The sequence below is a fragment of the Glandiceps talaboti genome, chromosome 16 (assembly GCF_964340395.1).
Source record: "Glandiceps talaboti chromosome 16, keGlaTala1.1, whole genome shotgun sequence".
Taxonomy (NCBI): Eukaryota; Metazoa; Hemichordata; class Enteropneusta; family Spengelidae; genus Glandiceps; species Glandiceps talaboti.
The window spans coordinates 13,018,492-13,038,527 of record NC_135564.1 but is presented as its reverse complement, the minus strand read 5'-3'; the positions used below and the strand labels follow the sequence as shown (position 1 = coordinate 13,038,527).

Sequence of the window (20,036 nt, the reverse complement as noted above, 5' to 3'; positions counted from 1 at the left end):
GGAGGGGGGGGGGGCATGATATATCATGAAAGCTGAATGTTAGGGAATTCTCATAATTTAAGTTGAGGCCAGAGGGAGTATGATATGTCCTGAAGAGAAAACCATGATATAAAGTTACTCTGTGGAGAAGAATGAATCAAACTTGTCACGTTGCCTGTTTAAAATCATGATGTACTGACTTGACAATATACATACTTCTTTACTGACATGCACACACAGCTTGACACAAACACATATATACACTTATCTTTCGAATATTTTTGAAGTCCAAATTTGGACTCAGCTATCCACTCTTTTCTGTTTATACGTTATATAGCTTATATACAGTTGACAGTTTATGATGATTTAATGATTGTTTATTTGAAGAATACAAAAGAATACAACACTGTTTTGATGGAAATAAATGTCTATTGTTTGAAGACTGGTGTATTTCTTGATTCATTTCTTGCAGTCTGTTAGCCTGTTTACATCACAATCTGTGATTTACTTCACTTTCTCACTAATAGATATGTCATGTCGTTCCAGCCTCCTGTCTCTGAGAGGTGTTGACCAATGTGTGATATGTCATGGTGTACCTTACAGACTATCTCACTAACTGTTTGTAATGCTATCAATGGCAACCAGTTTATGTGGTTTGGGGAGTAATAACACTGTCAGACTATTTGATTCTAATGAAGTCATTGTGTAAGTGAACACTCAAACTGGTTACAATGGGGAGTAGTAACACTGCCAGACTATTTGATTCAAGTGAAGTCATTATGTAAATGAACACTCAAACTGATTGGTTACAATCATGTAACTTCGTCTGTCGACAGTCGCTCGCACCTTTCTTCCCCTACGTTTTATCTAAACTTAAGTCGTTGCCGTGCTCCGATCCCGCGCAATACTACTTATAATCGCATACTGATATCGTCTTCGGCCCTCGATATCAGTATGCGATTATAAGTAGTATTGTGCAGGTAATCAGAAAAACAAACGATTGTATAGTTTGGCCACTAGAAGCGCTGTTCAGAGGTAGCTTTTAGACCAGAAGCACGTGAAGTAAAGGCCGCTATCGCCACGATATATAGTTGAGCAACTTTGAAAATCTCATTCCCCAGTGTCCTACTGCAAGAGTTGGTAGCATTCTCAAACAGTTAAAGCATTTTGTAACTATTTCACATCTTATTTAGAAACCCACAAAGTTGTTTTAGCCACATTTTGTTGTTTGATGATGTGTGATTGTATCCATCATTTTCCCCATGGGGTGCGCCCTCTTGTGACTCTTCTTTTGCAAACGATTGCGGCATGTTGGAGGCCTGCGTTTACACGACTCTGCAGTGAGTTTACAAAACCATGTCAGCTCATGACCCACACGGGTATGTTTAGTACTTGCCCATGCCACTGTATGATGATCATAAATTTTCATTTGCATTGTTTAGAGCAATCGATATCAACATAATAATTATAATTTATACACCCCAAACCTAGCAAATTAAACACACAATAAGTGTCTATAACTGCAATCAATCTAAACTGTGATAAATACAGTATGCCGATCAATATTGCTTACAAGTGGGTCTGTTATTCGTATAATGTAACTGTATCTGAAAGTGTTATTCACAAATTGCTGTGGCTGTGCAATCTTTTAATCAATCAGTTAAAATCTGATGTAGGAACGTACAGTCTCGATGCCTTTATTTACCTCTATTTCCCAGGCTTCGTATATTGTCATTTGCTTTCCATTTTATCGCGCGCACGAGTGACCCCTTTCCCTGTTTCTGCCAAAAAACCTCGATGTTTGAAGATAATATTATATAGATTTTTCCTTGACTTCAAAGAAATGTGAAGCTTAAAGTTCACAAATGGACGATTTTATTAGTTTACAAGGAATGCAGAAAGTTGTTATTCTATATTTGATTGAAGAATTATCCTACTTTATCATAACTGCCGTGTTCAAACCTGTTCCTGGCACATTTGGTTCAAACCTGTCCCTGGCACATTTGGTTCAATCCGTAGTCTTACCAGTGTACCTGAGCTGTTTCACAGACTGAGGACATTCTTAGTAATATGGCGATGGCGTTCTTAACTCTCTTGGGTTTTTCACTTGTAACCACGACAGTTGCTAGTCTGTCTAGTGGCCATGCATTAGAAGCCATACCAACAGGTAAAAGTGGAAGTGCCTTCAGGTATACTTGTCAATCTATATTCGGTAGAACCTATTCAGTGGATTTGTACATTCACCAAAAGTTTGACGATTTGGTCGACGAGTTGAACGACTTCATCAAGAACGATGACGCCAAGATGTTGCAGATCTGGCTTGATATTCCATACTATGAAGGTATAAATCCATTGCTGTATCGTTCCTATCCAAAGTATGGTTTATGGTTATGGAACTGGATCTATGACCAATATGGCATCTCTCTGCTAGATTTCGATCCTTCAGCAAGGTATTTCTCACTTGGAACAATGTACTGGAAAACAAAAAGTTTAGTCATCTCATTCTCCAAGGAAACCGATGTTGAATTAATCGCCCTCCTTCCCTCAGATTGCAAAGCTGGTCTTGGGTTGCATTTACTGACGAATCTCACAATGACGGCAGAGGAAACACGGGCGAAGGAGGGTCAACTTTGTCATAGGGTGGTAACAACGATCGATACTGTTAGATACGGCTGCTTTGAGAATCCACCAGACGAATCGGCAAATAAGACCGCCAGCACTGAACTTACCAAAAGAACACACTGGTTAACTTACCTTTACGACATGAGAGCTATTTTAATCTTCCTGTTAAACTGCTTATCACCAATTATTATTGTGTGGCTGTTCTCTCTAGTGGGTGATATTGGTATACTTAAAGAATTCAAGTCCAACGTAGGGACGAACGTAAGAATAAGACCGGAGAATTTAGTGCGCAGTGGTAAAACACTCCCTATCAGCATAGCGACTGTATTAATTTTGTACAGTATTAAGATAATTCAGGTATTGTTTCCCTCGAGTGACATATGGGATGGTGTTCTGAGGTTGAGGGTAGGGATGGATAGATGGACGGATGACAAATTTGGTAGTAGATTGTGGATGAATGGATGGATGGATAAATGAGTGAGCGGGCTGGTTTATGATGGACGGATAGATGACGAATGGTGGGTTGATTGAAGGGTGATTGTGGAATAGAAAGAGAGATATACAGCTAGATGCATTGGTGGATGGTGAGATGGATTGGAGTGCACGTGGGGATAGATGGATGGGTCGGTAGAAATATGGCCAAGTTGGTAGGATGATGGATGGGTTGGGCGGTGGATGTCACGGAATAAATAACATCTGGTTTGTGAGAATGTTACAGGCCACCTTACAATCTAAGTACACTGTAGTTCGACTTATCTCCCTCATTCAACAAACTCGTTTAGATATTTGGATATACAAGCAGCAGATGATTCTTTGTTCTTTCTTTCCAAGTGACACACTGCATGCACATCATGTTCAGTGATTCGGGGCATACATTAGGTTTATACGTTTTAGGGTGTAATTTGTCAACTGATTATTCTAAAGGTATTCGCGGCATTCTGTTGAGTGAAACATACTAAACCACCATTTACAATATATTAGACTCAAACCTGGTATTGAGATATAAATTATAGACAAACCGATCGATGATGTATTTTCTTACTTGTATGGAAAATGTTGAGGAAACTATGCAATCATCTGTTCGAACAGTGTCAGAAGACAATTGTAATTTCAACATATATAAGGCTTACATGAGCACTAACATTATACTCCATATATAGTTTAGTCGAGGTGTTATAAGTATTCTCACTTTCTAAGCTGAGCTTGTGCCAGCTACAGTTTAATCATTGTATCTACCACGAGTGATAACCAAGCATATACACTTACATATGGCAGTCACATAATCGTGCTTCAGGCTTTACTCATATAACCCGAGTGTCTCACTAAATATGACATAGGAATGTAAATTTGAGAATTTTGGTGTTTAGACCATATTGTGACGTCAGTGGCCTATATTTCAATAAAGAAATAATGGTACACAACTGTGTACAAACGTACATTATATGGTATTGATATAGAGGTTGTATTTGTATGTCGTCTTTATAGAACGAGGTGTAATTCCTCATTACATAGAGTAGAAGGTTCACTTTATACTCCCAGCAGGTTGTGGGCCCTATAGTTTTGGCAGGAGTTCACTGGGTCCAAGAAAGGAAGACAAGAGGGCACACCCTTGCCTTGGCAGGGAGTCACTTCATCAAAACAAGTGGCGGCCCTTGCCTTCGCAGAGGGTTTCTTAGTTTGAACGGGGGGGGGGGGGGTAGTCTTCACAGGGGCTCAATATGTTAAAACAAGGGGCAACCCTTGCCTAGGCAGGGATTCACTTATCCCAAACGATGGCAACAGCCACCACCACCTTCTACTTTCTCATTTTGTCCTTCCGTAAGGAAGGGGATATATTAGGGGCAAAAAGTCTGTGTTTGTTTGTTTGCGTGTGTGTGTGTGTTTGTGTGTCTGCTATGCCTGTCTGTGTGTGTGTGTGTGTGTGTGTGTCTGTATCGCCATTTTCTAAAAAATGGCTGGCTCAACGAACGAAAACGAAATTCGGTACACATGTTCGTAGGGGAATTACAAGAACTGATTAGGTTTTGGTAAACACCCATGAATATTAATGAGCAACTTACGTAATTAATGGTTTTCGGTAATTAGGCTATATCTCAAGAATGCATGCTTCAAATTCAATATAATTTCGTACATACATTTATCATACCTAAGCCTATTTGTCCTGAAAATATTATTGATGTAGCTTTTAGTTTTAATAAGATATTGGAATTTTTCGGTAATTAGACGTGTAGGCCACAAAAAAGAAAGTTGTCTAAAGTAGTTTTTATAATTGTTCATGATTAGTTCTGCAGGTGTCATCCTTACGGAAGGCATTCAGTTTAAATCTGGTTTTAAAAACGTTTTACCACCTAGTTTTACTACTCCTCCATTGACTTGGATAATATCCAGTATATTTCAGCATAGTTTTGAAAGTTTCCACAAACTCCAAAAATACTCGCCATCCCTTGACTAGTACACTATATTTATGTATTTACAGTATTTATTTCCATCAGGACTTTAAATCAAAGCTAACAACAACTGAATATACAACGGCAACTACCTATAACTGGGCTAATGAGTTGTATTTGAACAAACACTGTCACATTATATTTTAACCATTCCAATGCTTTGCAAAAATTTATCACATAACTCACAAAAACCTTACCATAATGGAAAATGTAATGGATAACTTGATAAATATATGTGATATTATGAATGTAAATGACAAAAATATACTGTCAGCCCTAAAAGGCAAGAATAGGTAGGAAGCAGTCTTTACGGAGGCTCTTTTGATTTTTCTCATTTTAAAGGTGTTAGGAATGGTCACTTAAAAAGAATCAAAAAGTGTGTGTGTATATGTATTGTACATGTTAGTGATGTATCAGTTTACAATCATACATTTAAAACTCTGGATGCCTTTGAAAAGACATATATACATTTACATGCTGATATACTAGTACATGCTGACAGCTCATTTTGTTTACTCTATGGACATAAAACTTTGCTCATATAACTAAAGTCTACTTTTATGTGCCCCATTCTAATACAAAGTCATCCAGTGAGTGTTCTTGTGAGCAGCTCCACTCTTCTGGAACAACTCAAGTATACATTTGAACTATGTTCATCATCCACTGTTGATAGATTCAAGAAGGACATCAAGACATCGAGCTTTCTCACTTTCCAACAATCTACTATTGTTCCACTTCAACACCATAGAACATGTCATACTGGATTTTGACATAATGCAAATTCTTTGAGTACTTGATGAAATGTATCATTACATAAATATTATATAGTACAATTTCAAAAATGAAACAATGGTTTCTCTGAAACCATCCTTTTAAAACTTTGAATAAAATCACCCCCCCCCCTCCCCTTCTATAGTCCACAAACTTGACAAAATAAAGAATGAACCACAAGCAGAGGTACTAGAGCTAGCACTGATGCATGTACATAAACATAAAATACAACTTACACAGTTAACTGATGGTTGCTTGGGAAAACCTAGAATGTCATTTTGTCTCTAACTCAAAAATTTGATTTACATCTTATACAAGGCTATCTCTCTGAATGATTGTTTTATAACAAAGAAAAAGATTTCTACATCCTTCTTCATTCACACTTAAACAAGGTCAGCAGTCATTCTCTGACAGTTCTATTGGAACGGAACATTGAATACCCTCAATTCCATCACTTTCGTGAAAATGAATAGTTCTTATACTTCTCTCATTGTAGTAATACTTTTTGATGTTTCAGTGTCAGTTATTACTGATATTGTGTTATATACACAATATAATTTGATGATTGCCAACACTTTCAGGTTTGACATGGCACAAAGAAAACTAAGTTCCATATCATTATTTGAAACTTTTCATGGAAATCGGCCATCTTGAAGTTGTGCATTGTGGGAACTGTATCATTCAATTTAAAAAATACAAATTAGTCACTGTTAATCATTACCTTGTGTTTTGAAAACCAATACAATAGAACTGAGGTCATTCAAATATTCTATGCTGGACTATCCAGGCATCAGGGCCTGCTTTGAACACTCTAATTTTTTCAAAGTAAACTTTCCAGCACTGAGCACTGAGGGAGCACCGAAGGAAAGACCAGGACAGGAAGTGACTCGCCTTTTGATAGACCACCAGCCTGGGCCCAAGATTCAACTATGGACTTTTTAACTTTTAAATTGCAACAGCTTTAAGCAATCGAATTGCATGTTGGCTCTCCATATTTAGTGGCCAAATTCTTCATCATCACAGACGTCCAAATACACGTCGTATGATTCTCTGTTACAATTGCCTTCAGGAGTGAAGACATATTTGTGAAATGTACCATCCACACATATGGCTATGACTGATGAAGCTGATACAAAGGCACATATACATGCACATTCTGCTGGTACAGTGAATGAGGCAAGGCCCCACTGTGACTCCACATATGGACCAAGTAAACCAACCTTTCCCATCTTGGAAAATCTATGGCAAAATCACAAAGAATTAGAGTTATATTACATTAAAAATGTATGAATAGGGAACTTGCAAACCTGCCATGTTGAATGTTGCATCATGGGAAATGTGATGATAAATACTAATCAAACAGTATTGTAAACAATAATGTTACATTGTTGTTAACCACAAATGATCAATTCATAGTCACCCTGACCATTGTGGGAGGTTTATTTTATCGGTAACTCCTGATTAGGCATTACGATAACCACAGATAATCCCAGTCCTTTGCATCTGAGCATGCTCAGTCTGAATTGCAAGTTCCCTATTATGTATAAATACGTGGGTCAAAGTTTGCCTGTATGTATTGTTCACTATTTAATATTAATGATAAATGATGAATGTTATGCATGTTAAGAATCAAATCAAAATAAGGGGAAGGGCTTAAACACAGGTAAGGGTTTGTACACGGTCCATTACAGGTATTACTGATCATACATTATCACAACTTCAGTTACATATTTATACTTTGTTAGGCCTATATATAATATTGATGCACAAGCCAAGTTATTGTCTTTGAACAGAAAATATGGATTATATACCCTAGTCTTTCTATGTCATGACACCCTGTGTCTACGTCACTGGCTCTGCAGTGCTTGAAATATGTTCCCCAATTTTTCATGAATTGTCCTTGATGAGGTATACCACTATATTATTCCCCAAATTTTTCTTCATTCAGTCTCAAAATACTTGTGACCTAAGGGTTTGTCACTACTCATCTAGCGACTTGTAGTGACAAGGCCCCTTAGGTTACTCATTTTCGGGCTGAACAAAGAAAACATTGGGTAATAATATCTAAGTAAATCCCTGGCCCTAGGCAATACTGTCTAAAAATGACTTACTTGGATCTTCGATTGAGATTTGTATCTCTTAATGCAAAGACATGGACAGTACCCTTATCACTGGACACAGCTAAATAAGAGGAATCCGCACTGAAGTTAATACTGCAAAGTAAAAAGATATTCTGACATAGTCATTTGTTACAAGTCTAAAGTGCAGTGAAGACATACTCTCCAAAACACATATTTAAACTAATTACATATTAAAGCCATTTAGTGATAAAGAGCATTTAGAAATGAAAATCTTTGTATACACTTCATGTACATAAACCTAACAACTGTATAACATATTTGGTGTCATGTTCTCGAAGCTTAGTTGTTGTTGGCTCAAAATCTGCACATAGCCAGTTCAATTCCCACTGCTGGCTTTTGTTTATGATCCACTAATCATTTGGCACATGTATCTTATTCAACTAGGTGTTATCAATGGGAACCTGGTAGGACAGAGCTGGCTATGTGAAGGACTTAAATGTACACATGTAACTCATTGGTGAATGAAAATATGTGAAAGTACATTATCAATGAAATTTGAACGATTTTAACGTGTAAATTCCTCTATAGGAGCTGGGAAAGCATAAAGGCAATTGGCAAACTGGCATGCCTTCTCTATGATGGAGAAAAAAATGCAGATAATTCATGTATACGCTGACACAGAAATGCTTGAACATCATTACAGCAATTATTACCAGTAAAGTGTGGCAGGATCAGCACCTCTTCTTAATTCAATAACAGGTTTTGATGACTGGTTCTTTAAAGATATTTCAAATACTCGTATCAGAGTGCCCTGATGATGTGAAGAAAATAACATCATTATATGTTTAACAGTGATTACTTGCATCAGTAAGCATGTATACTAGGGGTAATTTGCATAGCTGTGCAATATAAAAACATTATTGCATATATATACAAACTGAGCACACAAACGTTTTGTGTACACAAAATCATGTCAATACACAATGGCATTTGCAGTTTTGGATAACATTTCTATTAATAACAAAACCCTGTTACATGCAAGTGCCAATGTGGGTAGTTGGATTATTAGCACTTGTGCTTGCGGTGCTTCCTGTTGCACTTTCATTCACTATGATCCTGCTGCATGCAGAGAATCCCACAAGCACTCAAGCAAATACTTCGAGTACACTGGAACTTGCATATCACGGCCTGGGGTTCTGTCATAATGTAAAAAATTCTTTGTATTACACTCAGGTAGTGTGGGTCGTGCACAGCACCCTCTATAAATGTGTCACACAGATTATAATGACATAAACAAAGCCCTGGTTAAAGAACACTGGAAAATCATCTCGATAAACCTGTGTTGATTTTGACCATTTCTACAATGAAACTTTGGTACCATTGCCAAACTTCCACTCCTACCTTTCTTGAAGCTGTTGCAACTAGGTTTCCTTGTTGATTGACAGCCAGACAGGCTATATCATTTTGATGTGCACTTATAGTGACTGGAGCACTAGATGTTGCTTCATTAGTTATACTTAGGTCTACTAGTTGTAAGCTACCACGCACACGACCAGGAAACACCAAGACAGGACAGTCACTATTCCAACTTGTGTCACATAATCCTAAAAGATGAAGATAATGCTAATGACGGCATGCAAAATTATTGTTGGTCTGTAACCAACAGGTTTCCGTAACGACCAACAGAATGGTAGATGTAGATATATATTATAAACTGCTTCAAGTAAGGACCAGCCGTTTCCCATAACAACCAACAGCTTTTGCTATACCTGTCGGTCCTTATGACCAAAAGTCATTTTTCACACACTGGTTAATGGTGCAATTTGCAGCACAAGTGATTTTACTGTGTATATTGGAAAGTTGGTTAAGTTATTTTGCAGTCATTATACACAAATTATATCTACCACGTTGTAAACTTTGACTTAAAGTAATGCATAATGACAAATACTGAAATAACAACATTGACACAAATCTAGAGATATTTCCAGTTGTTTTCATAATATTCAGGTAATATTGGACTGTAAGATACGTCGTGAATTCTGCCCTAACCGGCCTCCTCATGTGTGAGGGCGCCCGGGCATACCTTACAGACTAAGGTAATATCTACAACATAAATTTGTTTTTTACATACCTGATGGATTTTCTATCGTGTCAAATTGAAACAACTTGACTGGGTTGTCTGGAAAACTATAGACATAGATTCGATTTACCAGGACGACAATAATCCTACAAATAAAGACAGTTTTCAAGATTCACTTTCAGTTACAAGTAACTATGCCATGGCTCTAACCTATATGAGCCTGGTTGCTTGGATTTATGACACATTTTTGATCCTACAAAGAAATCAAGACTTTTTGAAAAATAGTACTTTGCAACTAATTACACATGCTAAAGCTGCAAGATTTCTACAACTTCAAGTTGTAATATATGTATATATTGTTTTGACTATAGCTTTACCATATTTGTCTGTTTATAAGCCCTGCCCCTTAAGTTTACCTTTTTTACCTGCTTTTCAAAAAATATTTAAAAATCTGTTTATAACCCATCCCCTCCCAATCACTAGGTACTTACTACATATGAATAGAGAATCTGCTCAAAAATTGTTTATGAATAAGAAGATATTAAATGACAATACTATGAAATATTATTGTGCAATGTCATATTTCTTGTAAACATGACATGTTTATGACTTGTATTACTAATCTACACAATCAATGCAAAGTTCATAAAAACTTTTTAAAAATAATTTGCATTCAGTTTTCTTGACATTTCATAAAATGTTATCACAACTTACCTGTCCATGTGTAATCTGATGCCTAGTACTGTCCCAGGAAATGTCAATTCTACAACAAATTTCTTCCGACAGTCATCCCACACCAACACTGTGTAGAAATAGTTTAAATAATACATGTTTACTGCTTTGAATATTAATATCATGTAATGTACAACTGTGTGCTAATTTGATACATCACTGACACATGGTGTACCACTGATACACAAGTTCTTGTGATACACCAAAAATTTGGTGTTCCTCTACCCCTTACTATATGTGATTGATGTCTCTAAAAAACCCATTTTATTATAATTTTGACCCACTAAAAATATTTGTGTCTCATCAGGGTGCATGCAACGTTGGTTTCTTTGTAAAATGTACTGTATAGCCCCCTTTCACAACCTCTACCAACTATATTTTAATTTATACATCTTTGGGACACATCCAAATTATAGTAAATCAGACATTATGGTATTCAGTATAATTTTCATTTACACAGACTCTCTGTGCTTTCCAGGTCTACGCTGTCATGTTTGAAGCAATAAGAAATAATAATAAGAAACAAGAAGAAAACAGTATTTGCTGTAAGAGTCCATTATAGTTATCCATAGCCATTGCTACAGTTGTGCTAAAAAGTCAGCAATCAAATCTTTATATTGTATTAGTGGCTTGGTAATTTTTTCAAGTTTCCACAAGAGACAAACACATCAATGACACTTACAATTGATTAAGTACTGACTATTCCAAAACAAGATGTAGTAATTTACTGACCTGTATTTTCAGCAAACTTTGGTGTAGCTCCTCCTCCAACTATCGCTAGTAGATTTGTACGCCTCAACATTTCAATCAAGCCTATACTACCAACTTCATCTTTATCTGTTCATGGGATAACATACAAAGAGACATGTGTTACTGAGCTCACATAATATCACAAAAAAATATGCTTTGGAATGGGAAGGACACTAAACAAACATAATATGTACAACCTACTGCTTTTGAATTGGACTGGGAGGGGCTCTGAGCAGACATAATTGTAGTATAAGGGTTATTTGCGGCCGAGTCGGTAAACCACTTGCCTCTTACCACCGCAGTCGGGGTTCGAACCCTATTAGGGTTTGATTAAATTTACCACACTGTGAGTGTCATTCAGTTTGACTTTACCAAACAATGCAGGTTTTCCCCCGATACTTCCAGTTTCCTCCTGCATTGACACTGAACCCATGAGAAATGGCCCTCACTGGACTTCTTGGGAGACAAGTGTTTATAAACTTAAAGAACTATCCAGTATAAATAAAGATTATACAAACAAGCCTGAGAATGAGAGGGGTGATAGGCTAACACAAAGATATGCCAGGTGATGTCATAGTTGCTAGGGATATTTTTTTCAACTGTAATAATATCTTGGGTCATCTGTAACATGCACAATACTGTAAACCTAGATATTTTCACTACAAGAAAACTTTGTGATTTTACAGTCTGCAGTTAGTTCTAAAAGACTAATTTTTACTAATTACCAGACTGGTACATTGTTTTCATGTACAAGAAGACATTTTAGTTTAACTATTTATTTTTGCATCTTAGTTTTCTAGCGAAATATGTGAAAATAAGTCTTTAGCAAAAAAATTCCAGGTTTACAGTAGCATAGGAATGGGTATACTAGAAATATAGTTTTAACTTTACCAAGGTGGAGTTTTTCAACCAATGGCTCAACATTATAGATTCGTATACCAGTTTCCATAGCACACGCAAAGCAGCCTGTAAGAAGAACAACATGATACATTGACATATCGCTTTATTGTATGACTCAGTGAAAGTATGGAAGAGAATTCTATTATATTGTGTATCATAAGGAAAGCTGGCAGTTGCTATGTCCATTATCATGGTGTCTGTGGATTTCAGTGGTGATCTGAGAATATTAATTTCTGAGACACCATGCATAATCATTGTGTCAACATAAAACTGATCAACTGATAAGCTAAAGGCATATCTTATAAAATGTTGAGATACAGTAAAAGATATATTCATATTACAAATACAGTACACTGCCACAATGAACAGGTACATCAAATATTGATAATGGTTGTCAATGTGTGAGATGCTGGTGCAGACAGCAAATTTATTTATCCTGCAAATCTCGCTATATACTGTTTATACAACGTCTTTGCAGTGAAGACTCAGAAAGAGTAAACAAACTATAGTGGTCAGGGCAGGGTGAGTCTCCTTTATACATATGAACCAAACAGATCACGTTGCTGCAATCATAATCACTGCAAATTATCTGGCGGAGCTGTACAAAACGATGGCCCTGAACAAATGAATGATCTAATGTGGATCCACTGATAAGACGATATTGTTATAAGAACATTTTGTCGAATCATGGGCCTTTGAAACAAAAACAAAAACAAATGTCATCATTGTGTGCAACATGAATCGATGCTACTGCTATATACAGACATGGATTATTTATCCACTTACTGTGATCTTGATTGAAACGAATGTTGATCACTTCTTTATTCGACATGTTGGCGTTACTAAGATGTGATAATCTTGATCAGAAGAGAGTAAACCGGGAAGCAGACACTGAACTTGAATCAGCGACGACGACACAACTTTATACTTTATATTACGTGTCTTCAACTTGGAGTGCGCCCGCAAGCGGTGTGGCACACTCCCCTATCTCTAGGCCCTGTGACCCCAACTGGCCCATTTGTTGATGTACGTTGGCTTAATTGTATTGGAGTCAGAGAGAAGTGTGAGAAAATAATTAGTTTACATGTGCTAAATGTCAGTCTAAAAAAAGAGGGTCGGACAAAACGCACTGTGAACTTTGACCTCACATGATATGTAAATAAGATTCAAAATGTCGACTGAAAAACGAGAGCTACCTATACCTAGTACCTAAGAGAGGCGAGAGGGATGAAAGTTCTGTTTTGTGGATAAAGTCTACCACCTGGAGCGTACGCTCGTTCACTTGCGTTTTATAACAGGCGTTGAAATTACTCATTTATTCCTAGTCTAGCTTGTAATTCACTCGAGTTTGGGTACATCAATGAAATGTATTACCGAATCACTTCCGTACGTATGTATTTCCCCGTCGGCTGCTAGGTAAATGTTTATATCATGTGACAGTGTATTGTCCAATGAGATCGCTAGCTGGTCAGAAGCCATGAGATTGTTATTGTTCACAAACCGGATGGTGTGAGGACATAACTTGCTGTCATTTCCTCCACCCCTCCACTCCTTGTCGCCATGCTCTGATGTGAGGTTTCTTTTACACTTTTACACTTGGTGAACTCTACTGCCCACATCACCGTTGGATTCAAGCCCATATCATTGCTATATCCGACGTGGCACCACATGGTAGACCGCATCAACCAGTGCTAGCCGAGATAATTTCCCAATTATTCAAGACGTTTAACACCCTCGACACTGTGTAGTGTTTGTGGTATTACTATTAGTGCATAAGTAGAGGTAATGAGGTAAGCGATTTTCGTGTATTTTTGCACGTCAATCAATGTATTTATATGTAATGAGGACTTTTACACGTATTGGCGTAGCTGTGATTATTCGTAGCATTTTTTCATGGTACACTAGTGTAGTGGCTTACCAGTCATAACGTCCCCGGGTCAAAACGTCCCCGGGTATGACCAAAACGTCCCCGGGTCAAAAACGTCCCCGGGTCAAAACGTCCTCGGGTATGACCAAAATTTAACCAAGAGACTTGACTGCGTAACAGTTTCCGTTCCTTCCCTAAAACACGGTCAAGTATCGATGCCCATATTCCGAACCATTTTCTGTTCGTGATTTACCGTGAAAGATACAATTTAGTTTTCACCGACTTGCCAGTGCATACTACTTTCGTTCATCACGATTAACTATATTTGCATGATGTGCTAAATACATTGATCAATCGCAACATTCAAGTATTTGAAGCGTCGCCACGCGTGACTTCAAACCTTACCGCCCTCTTCATTTGTGTCGCTAATTAGCACTTGTGTTAGCCGATCCATGGGAGCCGCATAAACGTATTTTGGGCACCTGAGGTGGGTACGCAGTCACATTACTGTATTGTGATGTAAGAAATAGTAAGAAATAAGGATATAATGTAACACACACACACACACACACACACTCACACAAATAGTTTGGATCGAGGAAAATGGAAAGACGGGGACGTTTTGACATGGGGACGTTTTGACTTATGGAAACCGGGGACGTTTTGACCCGGGGACGTTTTGACTGGATACCGTGTAGTGACGAGTGTGAAGCTACCATCATATTCATATTCATATTCACTTTCAAAAGTTGACCTCTACGATCAATGTGAATATGATGATAGCTTCACACGTTTATCATCAGATTCGAAGTCTTCCGAATGGGTACGAACAAGCGTTCGGCAAATCACAAATCCTTCATTGGCAGGTTGAAATCATGTGATTGTAGTTACTTTTCACTTGATTAGCGTGGATTTGCATGCTTTCTTCTTATTTTTGCCAGAGTATCCAATTTGCACCATGAATTATTGTTGTCATATAAAAAACTAATTTGGATGTTTAGTATGCCCTTCCCATATCTTTTTGAAAATGAAATATCAATATTTGGGTGTACAAAAAACCTGTATGAATAATGTAATAAAATACGGCCTGGCTGGGTGTGTTTTGATTTCCCGCAGTGTCGCTATCTTTGAAACCTTACTTAACACTTACACTGGTGAAATTTACACAAAATAGTGTTGTCAAGACCACAATTACCAGGATCGGTCAACGCAATCGATTGTGAAAAATAATGGTCCATGACAACAATAATTCATGGTGCAAATTGGATACTCTGGCAAAAATAACAAGAGAGCATGCAAATCCAGGCAAATCAAGTGAAAAGTAATTACAATCACATGATTTCAACCTGCCAATGAAGGATATGTGATTTGCCGAACGCATGTTCGTACCCATTCGGAAGTACTTCGAATCTGATGATGAATGTGTAAGCTATCATCATATTCACATTGATCGTAGAGGTCAACTTTTGAAAGTGAAGATGAATATGAATATGATGGTAGCTTCACACTCGTACCGTGTAGTGGACTTTGTACATAACATATGCTACCCTGGGGCTAGTCTAGTTCCTATACAGTATCGTTACGATTTATACCTTCATTCCATGGTCATCCAGACTACCCTGGGGCAGATTACACGAGGAAATCAAACCCTGGGAATTCATAGACCAAAGGGTCTATGGGGAATCATACGTGACTCGCATCCCTGCATAGGGTCTATGATTCACTGCAATCAAGACCTCGTTACGTAATGATCTGTCTGGTTGAAGGACTTTTGTAGTAGCATATGGTAATTCAGTCCCTCAGCCATATCATATGTAAATGACATGCTAGATGGTTAACGCCCAACTCAGCCCATCGCCACCTGCCAACTCGGACCCCACCTAGTATAGAATATTTCAGTCTCGAGACCAGTTGATTCATATTCTATGCAGACGTTTAAAAAATGGGAGCTCATAGTTTGTGTCCCAGCCAGCAGTTTGAATTTTCTCATTTGCAAGGATTAAACAATACACTTTATAATACTATTAATAGGGGTGTATCATCTTTAAATGACACTGGCATTATAGTTAACAATGGCGGAATAATCGTTCTCTATATGTTGTCTGTCATGTCTTCTGTATCTGTGTATTCAGAATACAATGTATGTGGGCATATACATGATATATGATGACAAAGTAAAGACTGTACCCCCACCAATGAACTCTACTATACCACGGGCTGATCCGAGTTGGTATACTGAATGAGCCGAGTTAGCATGGGAAGGCCAAGTTAACAATCACATGGGCTGAGTTGGTGATGGACCGAGTTGGACCTACCCCTGCTAGATGCAGTACTGTAGCAGTTTCGCTATGTTGCTCTCAGTCCTCTGTGGGAATTTGTTTTTCTTTGCAAACCCTGTAAGAAATAAAAAGTAAAACGAAAAATGTTGAGTCACACAAAATAAAATATAAGAAAGTATTGTAAATAAAAACAAAGCTACAATTATTGCAGCTAATGACAATGCATGCCCCTCCTAGAGAGAAGAAAGCAATGGTCTGTGTACTCTTCAGTGTTACCAGTTAGTGGTCTGAGCCACAGGGAGTCTAGTCTCGCTGCCAGACTATCATCCCTAAGCTTTATTTGTAAGCCAAGCGATGAAGCTGCGAGAAGAGAGGGACTTTAGTCCCAAGTCTGGCTGGAAGCAGGAGAATAAAAATACCCGCCAATGAAACTAACGAATCGACGACCTGTTCAAACATCTAGCTACTGAATATTCTATATCCAGGAGGAGTCTGTTATAAATAGTGACTAATCATGTGTTGAGGATGTATTTACTTCAGTGAATGATAATGTCACTCATTGTTCATTGTGTAATGTTGAGAGGAAGAAAACTAGCTGCTGCATTTGCGTTACGCACAAAAATAGAACAGGCAGGTAGCATAGTGCAAGAAAATGGAGAAAGTAACAGAAAAAAAACGCCTTGCAATCGAATATGGAATGCAACAGATGATGCTGGCCAAACTTCAAGACTCAGACACCAAATATAACCACCACTGTGTGTAGACTACACATCTTTGTTAATCGCAGGAACCCTGTGACCTGCGCTGAGATGTTATTTGCATACTTTGGCCAACCCACATGATGACGACATATCACATTCCTTTCCAAACGCTTCCTGCCAGACTCAGGACTAAAGTCCTTCACTTCTCGCTGCTTTGCAGCTCGGCTTGCAAAGCTTAGGGACAAAAGTCACGAGTCTGGCAGCGAGACTACAAGGAGTTGGGCTTTAATTGGTTATGGTTACAAAAAACAAACAAACAAATAGATAAACAAGAAAGCAGGCAAACAAACAAATAAAACAATACCATTACCAACTTTGACAAACATGGTTGATATGAATGGGAATTAGATTATATGAACATGTCTATGCGACAAAATTTACAATAAATTTTCACTTTTCGATAAATAGTCACCATTGACAGTCCATCTGACATTTTATAAAAGAGTGAAAATGTTTTGTAAATTATAACTTGGCAGATCTTGAATTTATTAATGATCTAGGGTCTTAAGTATAAAGACCTATCGGTAGTTGTAGAAACTGATATTCATAGACTAATATGCACTATGCCTTAGTTTAGATGAAATATTATAGTGGCAATCATGGTTTTGGCTTACTAAGGTTAGACACAAATGAAAACTAGTATTGTTCAGTGGTAGATTGCACTAGTGGGTGATAGCAGTGCCTTCATTATGTGGATATAATTATTAATCACCTTTGTATCAAGATAGTGTAATACTGAAAGTCCAAAAAGTGTACACTGCAAGATCAAGAAAGCTATTAGAAATGCCACTCAACTGTGGGTATAATTTAAACAATGACCATTAGATTACAACATGTCGCAACAATAGTTTAAGTTTGTGTCTAGTTTTAAGCCAAAACCTCTATTTCCTGTTACATATTATTCTTATACGTTTCTTTCTTTTATTCACTTTAGGTACATGTGAAGTCTCAAAGATGGCTATCAAATCACGACCTCGTGTGTATGGATTTGTGATTGCAACAGTTGTATTTGCTGTTGCCATTGCTATTCTTGCATTAAAATCCAAGCACAAAGTGACACAATTAACAGCATTAGAATCTACTGTGGACACAAACACTAAACTCCATTATGTTAGTGAGATATCCACTGGAAATACAGCTTTTACAAACCAACAACTGAATGATATTTTGTACAGGGAAACTCATTTTCAACAGATTTTGAACTTTCAGGATGCCTACAACAAAGCGCCAAAACCCTTTGATACAAGGCAATACTTCAAAGTAGCGGAGACTGGTAATCCATTGTCATTGGTGTTGCCAGTAAAAACAAAAGGGACACAGATTGAAAAACCTGATGTCTGGGATTTTTTAAATGCAGATAAAGAGACAGAAGAAAACAAACCTATTGACCATGACAGTAATAAAGATGGCACTGTAAATGTCATAATTGTGACCAATCGGCGGTCTGGTTCTAGTTTTCTTGGGCAAATATTTAACCAAAATCCAGACTTCTTTTTTCACTTTGAACCAGTCAAAGTGTTGGAATCTATTTTAGGATATCAACAATTACAACCAAATGTAAGCAAGTTCCTGGGTAATATCTTTAAGTGTAATTTCCAAGGCATCCCTAGTTTAGTTGATTTTTATAATGAAGCAGGTTTACACCGTGCCTCTAGTAAAATACTGATTTCTGAACCGTTTTGTTCAGCATTCGATGTTTCTAGAAAAAGTGTCAAAAAATGTGATGACATTGATATTAGAATGATAACTGACATTTGTAAGAAAGTGAAAAATGTAGCTGTAAAAGTTATACGGGTTGTAAACATCCAGTCATTGCAAGCATTGATGGCAGATGATACTTTGAATGTGAAAATTATACATCTGGTGCGGGATCCAAGAGCTATATATAGTTCTAGAGTAAAGGCTGAGAAATTAGCGAAGACTTTTGACAGTGAACAAGAAATGACTATGCTTTCACTCTGCAAGCGAATGAAGCATAATTATGATACTGCACATGCCCATCCACAGTGGTTGAAAAATAGATATATGCTAGTAAGATACGAAGATTTAGCTGAGAATCCAATACGTGTTGCTAAACAGATGTATAACTTTATTGGCATTGAGAAACTGCCTAAAAGTGTTAAATCCTGGATTGCGGCTAATTCAAATGCTGATCCTGAAAAAAGTGATGTATACTCAACTCGGCGCAATTCATCATCTGTAGTGCAAGCTTGGAGATTAGAATTGCCTTTTGATATTGTACAGAGAATTGACTCTATGTGCAGTGAACTGATGGATGCATTGGGATACAACCTAGCTTCCGTGCCATCCGATTTAACAAATATGACAATTGACATATTTCGGTCTTTACCAGCTGTTTAAATATCTTGTTCTTTCTATCTGAAATAGTGTAAGATGTTTACACTCACTTTATCCATTCCTAAATTTATAAACCTCGTGTTTCTTATTAATTTGCTACAAAAAAATATAATAAACATTAATATAACAGAATACTAGAATAGTTGTCATACATGTAATTTTGTAAATTGTGTGAAGGAAGTCTGTGGAACTCTTGTCTTCGAGAGCTAGAATGGAAGTCAAAGCACAAAAGCTATCTGATTCACACACATGCATGCCGCATGGTCCCTTGCTATGAAAGCATAGCCAGTATCTAGGGATGGAAATAGAACTATATTTCAGAGTGGACATTTGCATGAGTTTATATTCTAAGAATTTTGTCCTAAGGAAACTGGACATGCAAATAAGCAAAACTTAATGTGGTGGTTAG

At 37.4% G+C, this 20,036-nt stretch overlaps 2 protein-coding genes across 3 annotated transcripts; one reads left to right on the top strand and one right to left on the bottom strand.

The window, feature by feature from the left end:
• Window positions 1-6,814: 6,814 nt before the first annotated feature.
• LOC144447557 (WD repeat domain phosphoinositide-interacting protein 4-like) lies at window positions 6,815-13,305 on the bottom strand. Its single transcript, XM_078137617.1, has 9 exons — window positions 13,149-13,305; window positions 12,354-12,428; window positions 11,445-11,549; window positions 10,695-10,782; window positions 10,032-10,126; window positions 9,302-9,504; window positions 8,614-8,711; window positions 7,931-8,032; window positions 6,815-7,058 (listed from the first exon to the last, which is right to left on the bottom strand). The coding sequence occupies exons 1-9, from the start codon at window positions 13,192-13,194 to the stop codon at window positions 6,815-6,817; spliced, it is 1,056 nt and encodes a 351-aa protein (XP_077993743.1). The 5' UTR covers window positions 13,195-13,305.
• Window positions 13,306-13,639: 334 nt separating this feature from the next.
• LOC144447519 (carbohydrate sulfotransferase 1-like) lies at window positions 13,640-19,697 on the top strand. 2 transcript variants are annotated; one of them, XM_078137567.1, is made up of 2 exons: window positions 13,640-14,144; window positions 18,204-19,697. In XM_078137567.1, exon 2 carries the CDS (start codon window positions 18,224-18,226, stop codon window positions 19,628-19,630), a length of 1,407 nt encoding a protein of 468 aa, XP_077993693.1. In that variant the 5' UTR covers window positions 13,640-14,144; window positions 18,204-18,223; the 3' UTR covers window positions 19,631-19,697. The 2 variants fall into 2 exon arrangements, with proteins under 2 accessions (XP_077993693.1, XP_077993692.1); XM_078137566.1 differs by having other exon boundaries at window positions 13,640-14,152.
• The last annotated feature ends 339 nt before the right edge of the window (window positions 19,698-20,036 follow it).

What these genes read in the sequence shown, in the direction of transcription:
- LOC144447519 (XM_078137567.1), top strand. Translation starts at nt 18,224, where the DNA reads ATGGCTATCAAATCACGACCTCGTGTGTATGGATTTGTGATTGCAACA.
- LOC144447557 (XM_078137617.1), bottom strand. Translation starts at nt 13,194, where the DNA reads ATGTCGAATAAAGAAGTGATCAACATTCGTTTCAATCAAGATCACA. An exon ending in TCGTTTCAATCAAGATCACA is followed by an intron (nt 12,429 to 13,148) that starts GTAAGTGGATAA and finishes TTCTTCTTACAG; the next exon opens with GCTGCTTTGCGTGTGCTATG. An exon ending in GATCCTGCCACACTTTACTG is followed by an intron (nt 8,033 to 8,613) that starts GTAATAATTGCT and finishes TTTACTTTGCAG; the next exon opens with TATTAACTTCAGTGCGGATT.